The sequence below is a fragment of the Adelges cooleyi genome, unplaced genomic scaffold, assembly GCF_023614345.1.
Source record: "Adelges cooleyi isolate 19-005CV unplaced genomic scaffold, UGA_ACOO_1.1 ACOO_flye_CR_arks_rails_tigmint_CR_PRNA_21, whole genome shotgun sequence".
NCBI lineage: Eukaryota > Metazoa > Arthropoda > Insecta > Hemiptera > Adelgidae > Adelges > Adelges cooleyi.
In genome coordinates, this window is record NW_026095871.1 from 11,169,315 (window position 1) to 11,190,198 (window position 20,884).

The window sequence follows — 20,884 nt, forward strand, 5'->3', positions numbered from 1 at the left end:
TTAATCCGAGTCACAGCTATTGGCCCTAACACATTATATTATTACCGTAAAAAATGTTAATTTTTCAAATAAAAATGTAGCTCACAGTTTACATAGATTTTTAACAAACCATTTGGAGTCCGAACTCTGTCATAATAATGATGAATACAACACAGGCGTAGGCGCTGTACAAAATATTTAAATCAAAGTAACGTCAAATACCAAGTACTATAAAATGCGTTTAATCATGTTTAGAATCCAAAAGACATTTTAAACAAAAATTCATTTTTCACTTATAATACTATTATAAGCTACTTAAATAATATTTTAATCGTCCAAATAATTATTACTTAAAAAATATCACACGTGGAAACGTGGTACATTATTTATGTTCTCGACGACACATCGTAAATGTCCCCAAGTATTCAAAATAATATTATTATTGTAAAATAAAGTTTGTATATTTTATTCATCGATAGCCAAATAATATAAATTAATAATGCATGTTATGTTTTGTTCGTTCATTCATTCACAAATCACACATTGCCATGTATGTCCGGTAAAGGTCAACGCATCTTCATAATCACTCATTGGTTATTCGTTTGGTTAAACAAACATTACTATAATATAATAATGGTAAATCGATAAAACACTCGTAGCATAATACCGCTACTATTAAAAATTAATATACAGTCCAATAGCGGCCACTACCGAATAAAATCTATGAATGTAAAATAAACATTAGGCTGTATTTTATAACTATGTTTGCGTGCATGTAATTTATGTACTTACCCTTAAAATATGATTATCGTTGAATATTACGGCACAATGGGTATAATAATTAAAATTATGTATAATTAGTTTGCGAATGGGCCAAGTGTCAACTATATAAATAAACAAATGTTTATGGCACATAATTTCAAGTGATAAAAACGTCATCTATAAGCTATAAATTAATTTACTTGGTATCTAATTAAAAACGCTAACCTTTTTAGAGTAAAAAAACAAACCAACCTCTAATTTTACAATTACGTAAATGTACAATATACGAAGTCATTAATCTCAATATTATTCCGACGTTTACTCGGTTCATCTCTTTTTTTTTGTTTAATTGTATTCTCAATATAAAATTTTAGTCGAAAATAGCCTTGAACGTTGTAAGAAAACTTAGATTTAATATAAGCAGTAAAAAGTATTATATGTAATACATATTATATATATATGTAAAATTTGATATTTTATGAAATTACCATAATTTTTCGATGACTTAAAAAACGTTTTAAGAACTAAAAAGAAATGGTTGTTCTTCCTGTTAAGCTTAAAATGTTTGTTTAGTTTAACGGTATTAAAATTAAGTATTTTCTCTTTTTTTTTAAATAAAACCCCTATCTTCTTCATCATCATCTTTGTGTTCAACATCTGCCAAAGGTCGCAGATACAACAGACTAAACTCTACTTAATGGTAAGAAAAATGTCCAGAACGGTAATTACTCCTCTAAGTAATCTTATTCGAGCGAATGTTTATTATTTTCCATAATATTGTACGGCCGTTCTAAGCAGCTAGCGCTTAAACTTATAATTTAAGATACCATTTTATTTTCTGCTCAAAATATAATATTTTTTTTATTTTAATAATAAATTATTATTAATATCACCAAATATTTGGACTACCATGTCGTGAAAAAGTACTTAAAACGACTGACAATTAGACCACTATATTTACACGACTTGTAACTGCTAAATAACAGCCAAACAGGTACTAACTAAAGCTGGCAGTTTCACTAAGAGTGAATTTGGCGCCCAATTTACAATATGTAATTACTAACTAAGAAAATGTTAGTAATATACCAAAGTATACTCGGATTTTATTTCTCTATTATTACCATTGATCAATAAAACCTACTAGTATTACTAACCAAAATATGATTACAATTATTATTGTTATTGTTTTCGCAGTTTGTCAATCTATGTTACTAAAATTAATAACTTTTGATCTAAAATTGTGACCAAGGCCACAGCAGCTGCCGCGGCATATTTTATTTTTAAACCATCAATTTTTTTACAATATATTCACTAACACCAGAATGACAATCGATGAAAGATAATCAAGGTCAAAATGATTTCTCAAAGTACTTGTGTGTGTGTATTATTTTGGTCACAAATGTTGGTGTTGATATAATTTTGTGGGCGGCAAAGTATATTTCTTTACATATTATTTTTTTTATTTTGAGCACACCAAACCAATATGGTCACACCAGGACGTGAGGACAAGAAAAGCTCTATGCTCACACACACACACGATACAACACTTCAAAAAATATCAAGAAAATACGTTCGGGGTCCGAATGCATAGAATTTAGCTAAAAAGAACTACAACGTAAAGGAATACAATAGGAAACCCCTTGGAGCTATGTCATTATTATGTTAATGCCGTTGGAATTTAGAATAACGTATATTTATGTAATATTTTTAAATTATTTTTCTATGTAGATAAATAGAAACTTTAAAAGCATGTCATTTACTCATCTTATACCTAAGTACCCTTAATACTTGAGTATGGTTGGTGAAAATGGTCTTTGATTATTTTAATCAAGAATACTTAAACTTTATTTTTATTTTTATTACAACTTTGGGTGTCTGTAATTCGAATACCTATTTTGTTCGATAATTATTAGTTGTTAATTTCCCGTTTAAAATTAATAGTAGGTTTAAGGTACGAAATTATTAAGGAAATTGAAAAATACATGTTTTTAATGGATTAGAACAAAATCTTATAGTATAAAAAATACATTTTTTTCGGTTTGAATATTTTTGCGATATATTTTATTCTTGGAAGCCTCAAACCATATTGTTAAATTTAAATTTGCATAAGATAATTTTTTACGAAATACAATTTGTATTTATTATTATAACTATAGAAAACGAAAACTTTTAAAGCCAACAAGACAATATAATAGCTGACAATAGATACTAAATACGACACAGTAAAAAATGCGTTGACTGACGAATTTATAACACGTTACATTCCTACAACGACTACTGTAGGCGTGCCTGTTCATTTAAGTAATTCATAACTTACCTATGAACAATGAACTTTAATATAAAACTGCTGTATCATTTGTTTTATACAATAATACCTAATATTTTCAAAATCCTTTTAAGTATTTAAATAATTGACTCGTAGAAGTCATAATATAATAAGTGATTTTTTCATCTATAGAATATATTAAATTTTACATTAATGCTTTGAATGAATATGTATTATTTTACACTACAATCGACTTAATATTCGATAACTATATAAAGAAAATATGTATTTCGTGTATACAACAACAAAAAACAATAAGTTTTTTTTTGTTTGAATTGCGCTCAGACTATATAAAAGGACTTTAGTTGTCACTTGCCACCCCTTTCTCAGATAAAAGAAGCTGGGCGGCAAGCTAAATCCTTACTTTTATTTTGATTGTATAGCTGTATCAATTTTTTCTTTCATTCCCATATCCATATCCATATCCATATATTAATATATAAGTTTCTGTTTTATGTCAGAAATTGACGACGATATGGTTAGATTCTGCGTGCAACAGGTTTGTAAGGACTTCTATAGAAGTGATATTACAAAGGGCATATTAAGCCAAACAGAAAAAGCAGAATTAGGTGATGTAATTTCAAAAGAAGAAACGCCATTAGAAAAAGAAGAACCGAAACGCGTACCTAAAGAAATGATTATTAAAGGTAAAAACAAGGGGCAAAGTTAATTTACATTTAAATTAAAACATTTTTAAAATTTAAAATTAAATAATACAATTTGTTATAATATAATAAATATCATAGGAATGACTGCCAACTGCACAGTGTCAATGCATTTTTGGAATAATATACCAAAAAACATAAGCAAACTTACGTAAGAAATTAAAAATATATCTAATCTTAAATTAAATAAAACTCAGTTCATACCGTCTCAAAACATCTTGTGATTTCTATTTTAAATTCAAACAACATTTGGCGTTAAAAGGAAATTCCGTTATTGCTTTGATTTAGTTTAATTTACGGTAATCATTGCGGTAATGCAATAGCGTATAATACAATTATTGATCGTCTTATGAACCAAATTGTAATTTAATTTATACCTATCTAAATGAGTATTGATAATTACAATTTAATATTTACAGGTACTACGCAGGATTTAGTTTAAAAATAAAAATGTTTAATACAATTTTTAAAAATATAGTTTTACAGATAGCAACATAGATCAAGAAGTGTTGGGTGATTTGGGACTACACCTCATGACAAACGAATGTTTAATCAATGAACTAACATTGGACGGTATTGATTTGTCAAAAAAAAATTTCATGTGTTGTTTACCACCTGTTACTAGGTAGAATTTCCAGTTTATTATAACATCTATAAGACATGCCTGAGCGAAATCTACAGCCTACAATTTGATTTAAAATTTCCAAAATTATAATTTGTTCCTCAAAAAACCACGCTTGCGCAGAAACCAAAACAAATTAATCTGGTACGCGCCTGCGCAGACATAAGGTCTCTCGTGGAACAGAGTATAGTGTTAAAATAATAATTAATATTACTCTCATTCAATCATTTGGCAATTCCTGAGCATATGCCTCTGATTGAGTTTTTACAAGTTAAAAGTCATATAAATTGAAAATATCAAAGACTGAGTGCTAACGATATTCATTTTTGACCACCTTTTGATGAGGTCTGAGGAACTATTATAGAACCTCTTCCGTAAATTTGATTAAATCTGGTGTTTAAGTACGTTTTACCTTGGGTTGGACGTTTACACCGGGTTACAGCAAGGCAATGCTGAGATAAAACTGTAAAAGTACATCTTATCTTGCATTACATTCGATTCTGCTCAAAAAACAATTCACAAAACATATCGATACCTATGAGCACAACTTTACCAAGTCCATTTTACTAAGTTTTGGAAAAAGAAGTTTTTTTGTTTTTTGCTCAACAGTTGAGCCTCAACTCTAACACAAGAACGATTATGTGAAACGGTCTCAGCACAACTGTGCTGAAAGTTATCGATATTAACGTACGTCCATCGTTTGTTTTAGAGTAAAGAAACTATGGTTAAGGTTTTGCCGACTAGGCGACGCCGGAGTAGATCGAATTTCGGAAACCCTGCAGTGTCAAGGGGATGATTTTTGCGACAAGGGCGAAACTCGGACGTTGCAATTACTCAACTTGGATTGTAATGGTATCACGTGCGCTGGGGTTAAGACTCTGGCTCAAGTAAAAAAAAAACATTACACTGTTTAACAATAATAATAGTATTTCTTTACCCTTTGATATCGTTATTTCGTGTGGTAGGTACCTTTAATAGCCTATTTCTTATTCTTGCCATGCACTATTACAGTACTCAGCAGTTATAGTTATTTGTAGACAATTTTACATTTTGATTTTCTCTGTCATTAAATATTAGGTTAAATACATTACAACACCGGTCGGTCATTTGTAGGTGTTACGGGCCAATAGAACTTTGCGAATTTTATCGTTGGCCAAAAATGCGATAAAGGACGAAGGGGCACTGGCCTTGGTCAATGTGTTATCGAAATTTGCTCTTACAGAAGACGAATTGCGATGGAAAAATACTCGTGAACTTCGCAGGACTAGAATCCTAGAGTACCTAGTACGGCTATTTATTAAAGCAATACAGGCAATAAACAATATATTTGTTCTATGTTTGTTAAAATGGTATATGGATATTACTGCGCACTTATATAGTTGTATTTCAATCAATCTTCCTATGAGCTAAGCCTTCGTCGAAAAAACTAATGGTTTCATTGTTCAATACCTATTTTTTATTTTTGCTTTTTTATACATATAAAATTAGGAAAAGTGAGTTTTTCCGTGAGTATATTGTATAGGTGATAATATAAAATATATTGTCTGGCTACAGGACCTGGTGTTTTAAGTATGTCGAAAAAAGACGGGAAAACATTTTTTAATTAAGTTTCATAATAATCCAAATAGTTAAAAAAATATCTTTTATTGGTCTCAATTTTTGCCAATTTAAGGCTTAAAATGTATTTCCTAATGAAAAGTGTTGTTTATCGTTGGAACTACAATTTTTTTTTAAATTAGAAATACTGTTATCGATCAAACCCAAATGTACCTATTTTTTTTACTGTAACTTTATTTTTAACAAATTATTGTTCCATCAACTAGTTGAATTTTTATTTCTTACATTGAAAACTCTTCCTTAGCATACGATGAAAATTTGTTAGTCTATTGGTTAAATACTTTTTTTTTGTTTAACCGAAATGTTTTAATGAAAATAAACAGTGATTTAGGAGTTTTGAGAAAATTATGTTTAAAGATCAATTTATTTTCAGATGGACATATTAAGTCTAACAACACCAGAAAACCATTTGGATAACGTGCAACATAACGTTTCTAATCTTGATATTCAAGATCATAACAAAATATTTAGAACTTGTATGTGTACTTACAGGTTAAAATGAGGTTTGCATAACAAATTTTTTTAATTTTAGCTGAAAATTTGAAAGAAAAAGCAGAAAATATACTGGAAAAACAGACACATCCGTACTTAACCGGAAAACTATTAAAAAACGGGTCAGATTTGACTTGTTTGGGCAATTTTAAAATAGTTTATTTGAACATTTCATGTAAATGTTGAATCTAGACATTTAGATAATTAAAAAAAAAAAATGTTTTAAATAAACTGTCTTTTTAGATAATCGTTTCAGTGAAAATGTTATCAAAGTTGTAGAACTAATGATTCAGTACCAACAAAAGATATGTTTGAGTGGAGAAGGATTACTAGCAATCAAAATTGAGGTTAATATAAAAATACTATCGTCTAAACTTAATATGTGGTTTAATTTAAGTTTATATGTTTTAGGGTTTTGATAAAAAGCTAACAGAAAATATTTACAAATTAATGGATGTTGTACAAAGAGAAAAAGGACGAAATTTCATCATTTAATAGTAATTCATACTAAGAATATTTAATTATATATGTTTTTTGAATTTATGTAAATCTGAAAAAAATGTCTTTTCCTTAAATAAACAAGTAGAACTTTATTAATAATAAATACAATTCTAAATAAATTATTTATTACTAGTAGGTGTAATGTATTATTACACCTGTTTATTAAATAAGTTTTTACAAGTTTATATATAGTTATCTTTTTATATATAAATTTATTATTATTCAACTTCTATAAGTAAATGTAAAGTGCATACTTGAGGGCAAGTAGAAAGAATTTGTTTTGATTATGAATATTGTATGATTCTATATTAAGCGAATTTCAAAATATAAAGGGAAGTGAATGATAGATAAATTAATATTAACATACACATTTTAATTACTTTGGATATTTATTTACCATTCTGTAGTCATTCTTAAGTTATCATAAGATTAAGGTGAAACACTAAGATAACAAATTTAATTTTTAATAAAACTTAATTTTAATTTTATAAGTACTTGATGAAATTAACATATATGATACTTTAAAAATTTACACAAGTATACAATGTGTACAAAAAAAAAAAAAAAAAAACAACGAAAGAAAGAAAGAAATGACAATTTCTTACGTTAAATTCTAGTTACAACCTGTTTGTTAACACTGAGAAAAATCTAAAGTTGAAACTGCTTTCTTAACACTTGATACTAAAGTAGAATCAGCACCGGTCTTTAAAAGTGTTGCTAGTTTTGAAACAAATTGATCGATAGTTTGAAGAGTAGGTGGTTCTTCTTTACTATCTGCAATATAAATAAACTAAATTAATAAAAAAAAGAAAGTTGTATCAGAATTAAAGTTGGAAATGTGTGACTACTATAAATGGAGATGGTAAGAGATTTTGATTTATACGAAATCAATTAATATTGAATGTGTCACTTGTATCAAATTAAAACTTTATTACAAGCAGTGTTATTAGATAAACAAAAAATTGAAAATTAATTCTAGCACAAAGAGGTGCTTTTTTGGGTGTACTGATATATATTATTATTTAAAAAAATCATCATCAAGCTTAACGGGCCTTTAAGGCCATCATGAGATGATAGTTTTTAGACGGATTCGCTGTTTTAAAAACATACTGTGCAAAAAAAAAAATATTAATAATAAAAAAAATTGATTGTTTTTTTATAAAATAAAGTTATTAAATAAATGAAAGAATTAAGGACGTATTAGATACTATACTGGAGTGTAAACGTCGAAGTTTGTATTTATTTATATTGTTCATTTATCATAATAATTATAATTTTAAAAAATGTGGAAGTGTTATACTACGGGCAGTTAGTTCTTCATACAGCCGATCCTTTGACAACTCCCATTACATGTAATTTGACACAACTGACAAGGCAAGCTAAAACTATTTAGATGCTATATGTCTTCTTTGAAGATCTCAATATTGTGCTCAATTTTGTATTATTTATTAATTATAATATTAATTTAAAAAAAATGTAGAAGTGTTATACTACGGGCAGTTAGTTCTTCATACAGCCGATCCTTTGACAACTCCCATTACATGTAATTTGGCACAACTGACAAGGCAGACTAAAACTATTTAGATGCATTTTGCCTTCTTTGAAGATCTCAATATTGTGCTCAAATTTGTACTACTTATTAATTATAATATTAATTTTAAAAAAATGTAGAAGTGTTATACTACGGGCAGTTAGTTCTTTATACAGCCGATCCTTTGACAACTCCCATTACATGTAATTTAGCACAACTGACAAGGCAAGCTAAAACTATTTAGATGCTATAAGTCTTCTTTGAAGATCTAAATATTGTGCATACTTTATTTGTTCTTAATTTTGAAAATCATTTATTAAAATATATTTTATTATTCATAAATGAGATTATTAAAATAGAAAAAAAATTACATAATTGGTAAATTACACTAAATTTACCATATTTACCTGGTAGTTTTATCATAGAAAACGTTTCAAGAAATTTAGACCGTAAGCTATCTAAGTGTTCTTCTAACTTTTCACATCCAGTTTTGAGTTGATCAGTATTAGCTACCAACTTTGTAATACCATTATTCAAATTTTCAATGTGTTTGTCCAAGACGGAAACTTCTTGTTCTTGATCAGTTACAGTTTTTCGAAGATGTCTAAGTTCACACTCTCTAGCTGAAATTAAAATAATATATATTTTTTAAATTTCATTAGTCGATATGAATAAAAACTATTCACCAACCTTTATTAAAATTAAGGAATTCTTCAGAAAAAATTGGTATGTCATAAGCTTCATTAGTATCATTTGATGACTTTTCTTTTTCTTTCTCTTTTTCTGGTTCCTTATTTTGAATCTAAAAGTGTAACACAACAATATTCTATAAACTAGTTTAATCATTTTTAAACAAAAAACATTTGCAGATGACAATGTCTAAAATTATACCAGGTATTTAAAGAGAAAATTTAAAATCATACCTTTCATAATTGATTGAAATTGTATACATTAAAATATAAATAACACCAATCAATATAGAAAATGCATAGTTTATTAAATAATTTAGATCAATCAACCAACAAACCTGTTCTATAGAAACATTTGGTTTCTTTTTTTTTAATTTACGCTGAACAAAATTTCTGTACGAATCAGTTTTCCTATAAGCAGCTAATTCTTCAACGTATGTTACTCGTTCTTGTTCTGCAGCTAATAGATATTGCTAAATATAAAAAAAATATTTATTTAAGTTTTACTAAACTAGCTATTATAACTAATTTGTTTAAGAAATAAATTCAGAGTATTAAATACTTATTATTTTCAAAATTTAGTATGGATATCATTGATAAAAAAAATACATTCTACTATAATTTAATTAACGCTTACTTGTTTTTTATCTACTGGTAGCTGGTTCCATTCAGTTGCTAACATTTTTGTTATTTCTGCAAAAGGTAGGCTTGGGTTTTCAGCACGAAACTGATCACGTCTATCATTTAAAAACCGTATATATCCTATATAACAAGGTAACTATTTGAACAAATTCGGTCAGTTTTCATTTTTATTTATTTATTACAACTCACCTGAGAGCGGAGGTCTTGGAGCAGCCTTGTCTCGTAAGCATTTCTTGCGTTTTTTGGTTTTCACGTCAGTTTTTTCCATTTTCTTTGGCACACCATTCTCCAAGTAATCTTCATCTTGACCTATGACAATACAATTTACCTTGAACCCGGTACGTTTGGCAATATTGCCATGTCAACGACTGCACCACATTAATGTTGTACAAACCGGCGTTGTCAGTTATCCTACTGTCGTCCGTGATGTTCATTGTTTTTGCAAATTATTATTATTTACAACCAAATATAATTACTTTACCCAAAAATCGTTAAATAACATACGTTATTTATTTAAAAATAAATTTGGAAAAACTGTACCGGACACATACTGTAATCTATTAACGACTATATTTTTAGCGACATTTCTCAATTCAGTATTGATTCAGTACTGGCCACTGCTACGAGACGCTTGCGCTCCTTATCCATATGAAATGAAATGTGAATTGTGAAAGCGAAGCAACTATGCTTACAGTGCTTACAACATAAGGCTGAGTTGGACAATAGAACTTAGTGGTCTACTTCGAAATGTCAAGTTAACATTTTGTTTACGAGCGGTTGTAAGTAGAATGTAATTAAAATATATCCTCCAGAGATGGTGTATTATATGTGTAGAATTAATAAATTCAATTTGAGTTGTACAAAAAGTGTGTTCCAATTGGATTTTCAGGACAGATAATGTGGCAACACTGTTAGTTTCTTTTCGCTGTAAAGTGCTGAACGACACTGGAGGACGGGGCGAATGAGTAATGACAGCCGACAGGCCACAGGGTGTCGGATAAGGCCATAGGAGTTACCGCGAATAAACCAATCGCCGTCCACCGATCCCTTTGCAGGTCGTTTTATTGAATAAAATAAAAGTAATTACCTAAATCTAAGCTTTTTCCTCGTACAAAATCTTAGCATTTTTACTTTTTATATTTATATACATATCATATATGATTATAACAAATTATTGTCTACTTATTCGTTATAGGTAGTTTTTAAAAAATTAAAGGCCAAATTATGGGATCGATAGTTCTTAAAAGTCTTTCAGTGCTACTCGGCGTTTTCTTCCTATTTGTGGGAACTATGAAAATTAGTCCTGTCATCAATAAAGAACTTCACAAAGATCTTGTAAGATAATTTTTTTCATTTACTATATTGTATTGAACTTTTTTTTTTTAGAATGTCAACAGAGTATTTTTTGAACCGACAATTTAATATAACTAATAGTAAATTGAAGGGCACAGGGGAAGAAGGGTTGTAGTCCATTTATGAAAATTTTTTTCTTTAAATAGTTTTATTTAATTGTGTGATGTGTCAATAAATTGTTTAAATAAATACATTTTTTAGTAGAATAGCACTTGATGTGATTTTTTTTGTTCTTATGTAAGAGGGAGAGGAATTCACAAACTTTGTTTTTGCTATACTCTAAAATTTTCATACATGGACTACTACCCTTCTTCCCCTGTGCCCTTCAATTGTTAACTTAACACATCAGTTTTTTATGTGCTTCTATTAAATTCAATTAAAATTATAACTAATTCTTAAGCATACTATACAAAATTGATAGATTTAACGAATTACTTACAAGGAAGGGTTAGATCGATGTTAAGGGCATATAAAAATTAGTTTATGCATACATAATTTCAAAAAACAAAAATATATTTACTTATATATATATTTTAAAAAAATGTCCAGCCCGCCCCCCCCCGTGTTAAAAATTGAAATTGCGCCTATGGTTAAAGGATTTACGATTGTTCAAGAAACTGTATTATATTCGACAAATATTCTGTTCTTAGTATTTGTGTTTAAAACTAATTGCATTAATTATAATATGTAGTTTAGAGAAGAAGTAAAATAAGTTAGAAACTATTTGGAATGGCATATTTAATAGTTTTATTTAAATTGATATTTATAAAATAAGACAACATGTCAACTACTTAAACAATTATTTTGGTTTTTCATATTATACATTAGCACCATGCAAAAATGCTGATGAATCTATTTGTGGTAAAATGTGCTAGCTGGCAAAATGCCTAAATGTAGTTTTAAAATATTTGGCACTTGTTTAATTCAAAAATATTGTTTTCCAGAATTGTTTTTTTAATTTTTTAGTACTATGTGGTCATATTAAATTATAATACATTATTTTCAGTATTTAAAATATTATTGTTAAATTATTATAGCTTTATAATCCAATGTATAACTACTATTTGTATTTTTATGTATATTTCGGATAGTAACATTAATTTCAAATGTTTTCTCTATAAATTTGATGCTAGATACAGTTATAATTTATAATAAATGTGGTCATTATATTGCATTTGATATAATAATAACAAAAATTTAATTAATAATTAAAATGTTAAAACTATGTAATAATTTTTTTTCCTTGTCATAAATATTATATTAAAATGTATTTTATTGTTTCATTTTCTCTTTAAGCGCAAAGACTATGTTAGTTATGCCAAAGTATTTCCATTATCAAAGATGATAGATTTCAAAGTACCAGCTAAATGGTATCGAAGAACAGTTGGTGCTATTGAAGTATTTAGCGGTGCATGTTTGGCTTTCATTCCTATCAGTAAGTATTAAACATAATCACAAAAGTGCGTTTACAATCATGTTTCCATCTCTCATAGCATAGTAAAGTTTGCTTTTCCAATTTTAACTATTAATGTAAATACGGTTGTTGAGAAATTAATTGTTTGAAACATAAAAACCACTTTAGCAGTGGTGAAGTTATGCATTGTGTGTACTCCACTTTTCCATGTATGCATGTACCTACATATAACAAATAGTGTATACTTTTTTCGCAGGTACACAATTTTCGTTATAAGTACGCACAACTATACTACTATATTGTAAGGTGGACAAGTATACCACAAATTTGTCTATGCTTTGATTTCCAATTAACATTTTTAATAACACATAATATTACAATTATACACTTATATCATATTATATTTTCAGGAAATGTAAAAAATGGAGCTAATATAACTCTTTTACTATCACATATTTTGGCTGTATACACACATTGGGCGGCTAAAGATAAATTTGACCGTATGGCTCCATCATTAGTGTTCTTGTTTATGTTGGCTGGACGACTAGTAATCGACTACCAAATAAAGCGTAAAGAACGATTAGAAAGTGCAGAAGCAAAAACTTTAAAACAAGAATAAAAAATTATACTTAAATGCCTAGCTCATTATTATGTATTAATTTTGAATTTTTTTTATATAATTTGACTGGTTTTCCAACTTATTTTAATATTTTGCTGTTTTGTGTTCATTCAATCTAGTCACTATTATTAATATGTATTTGTATATAATTTAATTGTGGAGTGTTAATTAATTCATTTTGGATACAATTATTAAAATAGTACTAATTTTTTTTTACATATATTAACACTAATAGTTGATAATAAATTTTGTATATTAGAAATAAAAAAATAAATTAAAATCAATTATAGGTACAATATGTATGTTAATATATCATAACAACTAATCTTCACCAGTCGTTAATAATTTTAATGCCTTTTGGAGGTTTGAAACAGATTCTGCTATGTCATCATAGTTTAATGCACTAGATGCAAATTTACAATATTTTTGGGCTTTTGTAATTTGAGCTTGTGTCAATTTCATTCCATCTAAAAAAAAAAAGTTGTCAAAAAAAAAAAAAAATTACTCTCGGGATTAAAATTTTTTTTTTCTCAAAAAAGTGTAAAATACAAAATCTATGTAACCTCTTCATTCTCAGGGCAAAAAAAATCTGTTATTAACTTATGAATTCAATAGTTTTATCTAAATAATATGTATATCTTAAAATTGATAAAATTCCATAATTGAATTTGATAATAAGAATTAAGAATAATGTAACAATTATTTTGATTTGAGTTTTAATTAGATAAAAAAATCCTGTTAAAGTGAAACTATAAATATGAACAGTGGCTGTTCGAAGGGTATTTATAATAATTGTAATATTTGAATCAAGCTGAGTAGCAATGTACCAAATATAGACATTAATAATTAAATTAATACTGCATATTTAATAAATTTTATTAATATTTTGGATTTCAGACCTATCCTTAATACTATATATTACTTTTGTAAATTTGTCTAACCTTTTAATACAAGGGGTCCACCTTCTGATACAACTGGACGAATCTCTGTTGGAGTAGTTATTGTTGTGTTGGGCAACTGTGTGTTATTTGGATTCGGGGTAAATGCTGGAGCAGGATAATCTAAAACATAAACCATCTTATTTTTAATGTACTATTATTGATAACAAAGCCAGTGATTTATGTTTTATTTTCCAATTCTACTCGACTAACCATTGCTAGGTTGTGAATAAGAAGGAACGGTAGGTATATTATTTGGTGGTTCTTGACTGTTTGTTTCTGATTTAGGATTAAATCCAATTGATCCATTTTCTTCAGCAGGCGGGCCAGGCACTGGTGTTTCACCATTTTTCATACAGCTATGTATATATGTTGCTTTCCATTTTGAATATTTTTGAGTGTTGGAGACTTCTTCGGAAACATCACCAAACACACCAAGTACATCCATGAGTAGGCCAGCAGTGAAAAACAACTTAACGATGTTTCTACATTAAATATAATACATCATTGTACTAAATATATTAGTTAAATGTTTTTTAATTATAATTTTACTTGTTGTAATTCTGTTGACGATCCATTGCATCAGCCGCATTGAATAATTTGACTGCATAGTTTTCAAAATGGGCTTGGGCTGCAGTCTCGTTTGTAATCATTTCATTGTCCTTCATAGTAGTTTTTTGTTTTTCTAACCAGTCCATCAGAGAAACTAAGAAATTTTTAGCTTCTTTTGATGATTTGTCTATCGTCAAAGCCATCTGAAGAGCAAACAAACGACCTATAAATATAACATTAAACAAATGTAAAATCATGCATGTCATGTAATTAAGAATATTGTCAAAGTGAACAAACTCCAATAACTGATCACTGGATCTTTGGCATCGTGTTCGGACGCGATTTTTAAATAATTTATAATCTTTTTCAAACTCTCTGGACAATCAGGTAACTGTGACATTTTGAAGTTTTACGGTTCTTTTAAATAAACTTGAGCTTTGATATTAATTCTGTAACTGCAGGATTATAAAGTAGCAAGCTGCAAGTAGTAACCGCTTACCGATAACAGATTCCATAATGCTTAACGATAACATTATTTTGCATAGGTCCCTTTGATTTGATCATACCTACGCCGTAATATTTGTGATGGTCAGCTGATTTGACTTGAACAATAATTGATAAGGCCTCGATGTAGAGAACATATAACATATAATGTATCTTTAATCTTGGATAAGTCATATCACTATATCAGTGGTCAAACAGTCTAGCCAACATACGTTTAGTTTTCCAGTTTGATTACAATCGTGTCTATGTTGGTGTTCACGGTTTGTATCATAATCCTAGGTTGTATGTAATGTGTTCGTTCCGCGTTCGGCTACCTGTGCATTTTTATTTTTTTTATACCCAAAATATAGCAAACGTTGGTTTGGTAATATTTATTGTTTATCTACGTATACAAAGGGATTCACAATCTCACACATAACAGAAAATTATAGTTATTTTTTATTTTTATTTTCATAGTTATTGCTTTATCATATTTTTATGTTAAAAAGTTGCTGGCAGCAATAATAAAATAATTATTGTCATTCTTCCTATCGTCAAGGCCGGTGTAATAGAAACCACTAGGTACTTTAAGCAACAGCTAGTCTTCGTTATATTTTTACATCCTAATAAAAATGAGTAACAATAAGTCGGCGTTGTTTGCTTGCTCAAAGTGTTTTAAGCGACATCCTTACGAAGAATTGTCTTCCGGCCAGCAGCTTTGCAAAGTAAGTAAAACAAATTTATTTTGATTGGTATCCATCATTTGAAACATGCCAATTATTTTTTGTTAAGGAATGCCGAGGGTCGTATCCAGTGGTCAAATGTACATATTGCCGATCTGAATTTCAGCAGACTGAGTAAGTTGAGAACCTACTTAAAAAAATGTGTACTTTCTATTCTTGTGTAGAATACTATTCTACTTCTATAGTAATTATTATTTGTATTTTATTTAATGTGTTTTAGTAAATCAAATACAAGTACAATTTGCAAAAAATGTGAACAATTTGTTGTACAATATGGTAGACCTACGGCTTGTAACTATTGTAATATCATTGCTGCGTTTATTGGACAAAAATGTCAAAGGTGTGCTAATTCAGAACGAAAATATGGTCCACCAGTGACTTGTGATCAATGCAAACAAAATTGTGCGTTTAATAGACAAGACGTAGAAATTGAAGTAAGAGTGTAAACATTAAACAAAAAGTGCTCTATAAATTAAATAATTGTATGTTTTAGTTACTAGAAGGAAAAGTATTATGTTGGTTGTGTACATTATCGTTTAAACGGGCCTTAGCCAAGACGAAAAAATCTGACGCTGAAATGAAGCAATTGTCTAGAAAACGTGATGGGTCAGTATTGTCAACTTAAAAATTATAAAAAAAAATTGTTTCGTTTTTCATTTTTTCAGATCTAAAAACAGGAAAAATAAACATAGCAATGTTATGAAATTAATAGACGATAGTGGACCGGACTTTGCACTTCCACCACCATCAAAAATGCATAAAAATTTTCACAAACATCACATTGATTCGAATTCTTCGGACCACGTAGTTGTCATTACTGAACTTAGAGAACAAATAGCTATGATACAAAAATTATCAAATCAAAAAGATTTTCAACTTTTAAATAAAGATAAATTAGTAAGAAAAATTAGTTTTAGTTGTGTGTTTTAATTACAGAATTTTTTATTTACAAATTAAAATGTAAATTTCTTTTGTTATGAAAATTGTATTTTATGTAAATTTTTATAGATTTGTGAGCTGAAAGCAAAACATTTTACGACTGAAAATGAATTACGCAATAAGATGAACTCGGATAAAAAAGAGTATAGTAGGGAAGTTGAAATGTTACACAGTAAAATTAAGACTTTGCAAAAAGAAGTAGCTACATTATCTAAAAGCGGTGGTAAACGTGGTGCACACCTGCGTAAAGAGCATAACGACAGTGGTAGTGGTACAGACAGTCCATCAGTAACGTGAAATGAATTTCATAAGTACTGCCAACATTTTATTGTTTATGGTGTGTACTTCGTAATTTGTTAACTGTGTATTTCAGTACATTTATTTTGTACAATAATTACTTATATTCAATGTATAATTTTCATCTACTTCAATAGTTTAATTTAAACCCATGTCAATGTTGACCTTATATCTGGTTCTAACAATATTTGTATTTTTGTAATTTAGCTGGTTCTTTGAATTAATTTTCTATTGCTCATTTAGAATAATAACAAATTAAAAAAAAAAATAGTTATTTACTGATCACCATATATTCTGTATTTTATTATTTACAAGCCCTTATTATATTGTTTAATTATTTTAAATTTGTGATGAGTTTAGTCATTAACTAATGTAATACAATTTCTGACTACTTAATAATATGACATCTTATAACAATGTAATAATTAAATAAAGTTAAATTTGAATATTTTTGTAAAAGATTGTTAGACATTATATTGTAATTTAAAATGATTACTACCATATTTTCTGTATTTTATTATTTACAAGCCCTCATTAAATTGTTTAAATATTTTGAATTTGTGATCAGTTAAATCATTAACTAATGTAATACAATTTCTGACTACTTAATAATTTATGACAATATTATAATTAAATTTACGTCAAATTTGAATATTTCAGTAAATGATGATTAATTATTAGATTGACATTATATTATTGTACTTGAAAAAATGTTAATTAATAATGAAGCAGTGATCATTATCATTCAACGAATCTATCATTCGTTTGTATTGTTGTAACTTGTCAAATTTTCATGCTATGTAAAACAATAAATTATGTGATTTGAAAATTATTAATTTTTTGGCTGTTATTTGTCTTAGTAATGCATTGGCTATTTTTCTAATTTATTTTGTCCATAAATTGTGCGATAAATAAATTATGACCAGTGATGTAGTGGTAGGGTTTACACTGTGTGCATTCCCTTCTCACATTATAAGGTGCACTTGTGATAAAAGATGTGTTTTGCTGAATAATAAGGCAGTGGGAAAATATTGTACCATTTTCCTACCCTTCTACTGCCTATACTGTGAGGGGTGAAGAAAAATCAATATCTGACTAGTAGCTCATGCTGACACTGTATATACAGGAATAAGTTATCAAAATAGTTTCTTTTTCTTATTTTTTTACCAATATCTGCAAAATATTTTTTAAAATAAAATAATGTCATACTTTGGATCTGGCTTGAGTGATATTATCAACTCAACAGATTTTCTTGGAAATGGTACTTCTAACGGAACATTTATCGAGTATACTAGTAAGATAAGAATGATCGTTTTCTCATCCGATATATTTTGAACTAGTAAAAACTAAACTTTAATATTTTACATGTAGATTGGTGTATAAACTGGCGTACTCCACAACATTGGATGTTTCAATTGGCTAATGCTTTGTTTTTTGTATCGTACTCTATGCCAACTAGCTATTATGGGATATTGTGTATGCATTCTACATTGATTGCAGGTACCTACTCATCACATTCCATTTATAATCCTATACATATTACACAAAAATTCTTATTTTTAGGCTTTCTTATATTGATTACATGGGCATGGCGTGTGGTATGCTCTCCAGATTTGTTAGCGTGGAATTTTTGTTTCCTTTTCATAAATATACTACAACTTATTTATCTTATATATCAGAGACGTCCAATATATTTTAATCCAGAGCTTGAGCAAATTTATCGTAATATGTTTAAACCTTTCAATGTAAGAACTTAACAGTTATACTGTTTGCTGAATATAATTTTATTTTTAAACATTACACCTATCTAATTTGTTTATTTTTTACTTTAAGGTGACTAGAATTCAGTTTAAAAAGCTTGTCAGTGAACAATTTTCTCAGGTTATGACTTTACATGTTGGCGAAGCGTATGCAATGCAAAATTTAACCAAAACGGATAGACTCGGTTTATTATTGTCGGGTAGAGCAAATGTCTTGCAGGACCAACAGTTACTACATCCTATTGGACCATGTGAATTTCTAGATTCACCAGAATTTGAAAGCCGAGGTTCTTCCGAAGACAAATTTAAAGTACGATATAAACAACTTATATTTTATTTAAACACATAAGAATATAGTATTCCATTTATATAAGGATAGGAATCTAATTTTATAATTATTGCAGGTCTCAGTAATCGCTGCGACAACTTGTCGATATATATTTTGGCAAAGATCATCTTTAGAGTACCTATTTGTCAAAGAAACATATTTAGCCACTGTATTGGCCACATTAGTAGCTAAAGATATAACAATTAAATTATACTTAATGAACAACAAAGTAATGTAGACTAGATTTGCAGTTTCAATCATTTCAAATGTGATGAGGTATCGCGTATGCTAAATTTGAGTTTTTATTATAGATTGTTACAGAAAAAGGTTCACATTTGGACATAAGGTTACCTAGTATTACTCCAGCTTTGGTAACAAATGAGATAAAACCGCCACTTATTAAGACTATTAAGAAACAAGCAACCGTCACATCATATAGTTCCAAATCACCTGTTCCTGCTGGTAAATATAATTACAAGTTAAAAATTCATATCCATTCTGAATATAGTTGACAATAGATTATATGTTGTTATGATGCAACTAGAGAAATATTGTATTGCAGTTTAAGATAATAATATAGTATGTACCATTGAGTATATATACCCAGTGTATTTACTTTTTAAAAAAAACAGCATAGATTGTCACAGATCTACAGGAATTATTATAACTAAAACTGATACAATCCCTTTCAAAAAGACGTTTCGATGCAAAACTGTAGATAGTGAAAACTATTAAATACAAATATGAATCAATTTTTTTAATATAAATGTATTGTTTGATTTTTCAGAATTTTCTTGATAAAAAAGTGTGCCTACAGAATTTTGAAACTTAAAATAAAAATAGTAACGTACGTACATGCCATTAATTTTTAAGTTGATAGTAATTTAGTATCTACTGCTCGAATCAAAATGTATAAAATGATAAAAAAAAAAAAGAGAAACTCACCCCTAGAAGTTTTTTCAATTGATTCACTTTTCAGTCTTGGAGTAGTGGGCTGTTTAGAACACCCTATGGTACATAATTAATGGTTAATAAGTATATTTTGTGTACGATTTCTGATCTATGTGTAGTAAATCACACAAAGTAATCGGTTCAGCGGCTTAAGGGATATCATGGGTATAGGCACAAAATAAAAATACAGAGTATTTATGATACGTATTACTGAAATAATAATATTGCATTATTTACCACAGTGAAAATTACCAAATGCGATTCACTTATGGATAAACGACAAATGACCAATGATAATTCAAATTTCTGCCCAACAAAATTGGACAGAATTAATTTGGCTAACGAAATGGGCAACACGGGTGTGGAAAATTGGCTGGAAAAAACATCAAAATACCATAGCTTGGAAATGGAGGACGATGAGTGATGATTAAATATAGTTATACAAAAATTGCAGCAGAAACACATTGGTCTTCTTTTAATTATTACTACAATTTTTAATACCTATGTTTTTCAAAAAAAAAAATACATAGATTTTTATAAATACAAATTTACTAATTTTTATTACCAACGATTTTTTTTATTTATACCTACTGGTATTTAAATACCAATAAATATTTGTCTTGTAACCTATGCTAGGCATGTACTTGTATAATATTTGGTGCCGACTAAGTAGTAGGTAGT

The 20,884-nt window shown here is 28.3% G+C and overlaps 6 protein-coding genes across 9 annotated transcripts; 4 read left to right on the forward strand and 2 right to left on the reverse strand.

Moving 5' to 3' along the window:
- Positions 1-3,666: 3,666 nt before the first annotated feature.
- On the forward strand, positions 3,667-6,942 carry LOC126834740 (leucine-rich repeat-containing protein 71-like). The gene is made up of 8 exons (XM_050566889.1): positions 3,667-3,714; positions 3,814-3,883; positions 4,211-4,357; positions 5,064-5,241; positions 5,468-5,631; positions 6,345-6,638; positions 6,707-6,810; positions 6,875-6,942. The coding sequence occupies exons 1-6, from the start codon at positions 3,702-3,704 to the stop codon at positions 6,355-6,357; spliced, it is 585 nt and encodes a 194-aa protein (XP_050422846.1). The 5' UTR covers positions 3,667-3,701; the 3' UTR covers positions 6,358-6,638; positions 6,707-6,810; positions 6,875-6,942.
- Positions 6,943-7,524: 582 nt separating this feature from the next.
- On the reverse strand, positions 7,525-10,468 carry LOC126834346 (high mobility group protein 20A). Its single transcript, XM_050566203.1, has 7 exons — positions 10,221-10,468; positions 10,016-10,135; positions 9,822-9,946; positions 9,523-9,657; positions 9,186-9,297; positions 8,903-9,118; positions 7,525-7,738 (listed from the first exon to the last, which is right to left on the reverse strand). The coding sequence occupies exons 1-7, from the start codon at positions 10,258-10,260 to the stop codon at positions 7,596-7,598; spliced, it is 891 nt and encodes a 296-aa protein (XP_050422160.1). The 5' UTR covers positions 10,261-10,468; the 3' UTR covers positions 7,525-7,595.
- Positions 10,469-10,773: 305 nt separating this feature from the next.
- LOC126834348 (novel acetylcholine receptor chaperone) lies at positions 10,774-13,432 on the forward strand. Of its 2 annotated transcripts, none has more exons than XM_050566205.1 (4): positions 10,774-10,905; positions 11,022-11,161; positions 12,476-12,614; positions 13,004-13,432. In XM_050566205.1, exons 2-4 carry the CDS (start codon positions 11,051-11,053, stop codon positions 13,210-13,212), a joined length of 459 nt encoding a protein of 152 aa, XP_050422162.1. In that variant the 5' UTR covers positions 10,774-10,905; positions 11,022-11,050; the 3' UTR covers positions 13,213-13,432. The 2 variants fall into 2 exon arrangements, with proteins under 2 accessions (XP_050422162.1, XP_050422164.1); XM_050566207.1 differs by having other exon boundaries at positions 10,784-10,881.
- Positions 13,433-13,446: 14 nt separating this feature from the next.
- LOC126834347 (vacuolar protein sorting-associated protein VTA1 homolog) lies at positions 13,447-15,268 on the reverse strand. The gene is made up of 5 exons (XM_050566204.1): positions 15,000-15,268; positions 14,703-14,925; positions 14,364-14,635; positions 14,154-14,273; positions 13,447-13,679 (listed from the first exon to the last, which is right to left on the reverse strand). The coding sequence occupies exons 1-5, from the start codon at positions 15,100-15,102 to the stop codon at positions 13,534-13,536; spliced, it is 864 nt and encodes a 287-aa protein (XP_050422161.1). The 5' UTR covers positions 15,103-15,268; the 3' UTR covers positions 13,447-13,533.
- A 244-nt stretch (positions 15,269-15,512) lies between these two features.
- LOC126834366 (protein FAM76A) lies at positions 15,513-17,641 on the forward strand. Of its 2 annotated transcripts, none has more exons than XM_050566232.1 (6): positions 15,513-15,910; positions 15,978-16,042; positions 16,149-16,362; positions 16,422-16,534; positions 16,606-16,825; positions 16,937-17,641. In XM_050566232.1, the coding sequence occupies exons 1-6, from the start codon at positions 15,818-15,820 to the stop codon at positions 17,162-17,164; spliced, it is 933 nt and encodes a 310-aa protein (XP_050422189.1). In that variant the 5' UTR covers positions 15,513-15,817; the 3' UTR covers positions 17,165-17,641. The 2 variants fall into 2 exon arrangements, with proteins under 2 accessions (XP_050422189.1, XP_050422188.1); XM_050566231.1 differs by having other exon boundaries at positions 15,516-15,910; positions 16,594-16,825; positions 16,937-17,513.
- Positions 17,642-18,272: 631 nt separating this feature from the next.
- Positions 18,273-20,717, forward strand: LOC126834518 (popeye domain-containing protein 3-like). 2 transcript variants are annotated; one of them, XM_050566493.1, is made up of 8 exons: positions 18,273-18,458; positions 18,536-18,664; positions 18,728-18,909; positions 18,998-19,234; positions 19,329-19,481; positions 19,564-19,714; positions 20,040-20,099; positions 20,446-20,568. In XM_050566493.1, the coding sequence occupies exons 1-7, from the start codon at positions 18,365-18,367 to the stop codon at positions 20,048-20,050; spliced, it is 957 nt and encodes a 318-aa protein (XP_050422450.1). In that variant the 5' UTR covers positions 18,273-18,364; the 3' UTR covers positions 20,051-20,099; positions 20,446-20,568. The 2 variants fall into 2 exon arrangements, with proteins under 2 accessions (XP_050422450.1, XP_050422449.1); XM_050566492.1 differs by lacking the exon at positions 20,040-20,099 and having other exon boundaries at positions 20,446-20,717.
- The last annotated feature ends 167 nt before the right edge of the window (positions 20,718-20,884 follow it).

Bases quoted from the DNA above. Each gene is read 5' to 3' on its own strand.
- LOC126834740 (XM_050566889.1), top strand. The intron at 3,884-4,210 runs GTAAGAAATTAA...TTAAAAATATAG, and splicing joins AAAAACATAAGCAAACTTAC to TTTTACAGATAGCAACATAG. The intron at 5,242-5,467 runs GTAAAAAAAAAA...GGTCATTTGTAG, and splicing joins GGGTTAAGACTCTGGCTCAA to GTGTTACGGGCCAATAGAAC.
- LOC126834346 (XM_050566203.1), bottom strand. From the start codon at position 10,260: ATGAACATCACGGACGACAGTAGGATAACTGACAACGCCG. The intron at 9,947-10,015 runs GTGAGTTGTAAT...CTTGTTATATAG, and splicing joins TCCAAGACCTCCGCTCTCAG to GATATATACGGTTTTTAAAT. The intron at 9,658-9,821 runs GTAAGCGTTAAT...TTTTATATTTAG, and splicing joins TACCAGTAGATAAAAAACAA to CAATATCTATTAGCTGCAGA.
- LOC126834348 (XM_050566205.1), top strand. From the start codon at position 11,051: ATGGGATCGATAGTTCTTAAAAGTCTTTCAGTGCTACTCGGCGTTTTC. The intron at 11,162-12,475 runs GTAAGATAATTT...TTTCTCTTTAAG, and splicing joins AAGAACTTCACAAAGATCTT to CGCAAAGACTATGTTAGTTA. The intron at 12,615-13,003 runs GTAAGTATTAAA...TTATATTTTCAG, and splicing joins TTTGGCTTTCATTCCTATCA to GAAATGTAAAAAATGGAGCT.
- LOC126834347 (XM_050566204.1), bottom strand. From the start codon at position 15,102: ATGTCACAGTTACCTGATTGTCCAGAGAGTTTGAAAAAGATTATAAAT. The intron at 14,926-14,999 runs GTTTGTTCACTT...TTATATTTATAG, and splicing joins TCCAGTGATCAGTTATTGGA to GTCGTTTGTTTGCTCTTCAG. The intron at 14,274-14,363 runs GTTAGTCGAGTA...TTTATGTTTTAG, and splicing joins TTATTCACAACCTAGCAATG to ATTATCCTGCTCCAGCATTT.
- LOC126834366 (XM_050566231.1), top strand. From the start codon at position 15,818: ATGAGTAACAATAAGTCGGCGTTGTTTGCTTGCTCAAAGTGTTTTAAG. The intron at 15,911-15,977 runs GTAAGTAAAACA...TTTTTTGTTAAG, and splicing joins CCGGCCAGCAGCTTTGCAAA to GAATGCCGAGGGTCGTATCC. The intron at 16,043-16,148 runs GTAAGTTGAGAA...AATGTGTTTTAG, and splicing joins TCTGAATTTCAGCAGACTGA to TAAATCAAATACAAGTACAA.
- LOC126834518 (XM_050566492.1), top strand. From the start codon at position 18,365: ATGTCATACTTTGGATCTGGCTTGAGTGATATTATCAACTCAACAGAT. The intron at 18,459-18,535 runs GTAAGATAAGAA...TTTTACATGTAG, and splicing joins AACATTTATCGAGTATACTA to ATTGGTGTATAAACTGGCGT. The intron at 18,910-18,997 runs GTAAGAACTTAA...TTTTACTTTAAG, and splicing joins ATATGTTTAAACCTTTCAAT to GTGACTAGAATTCAGTTTAA.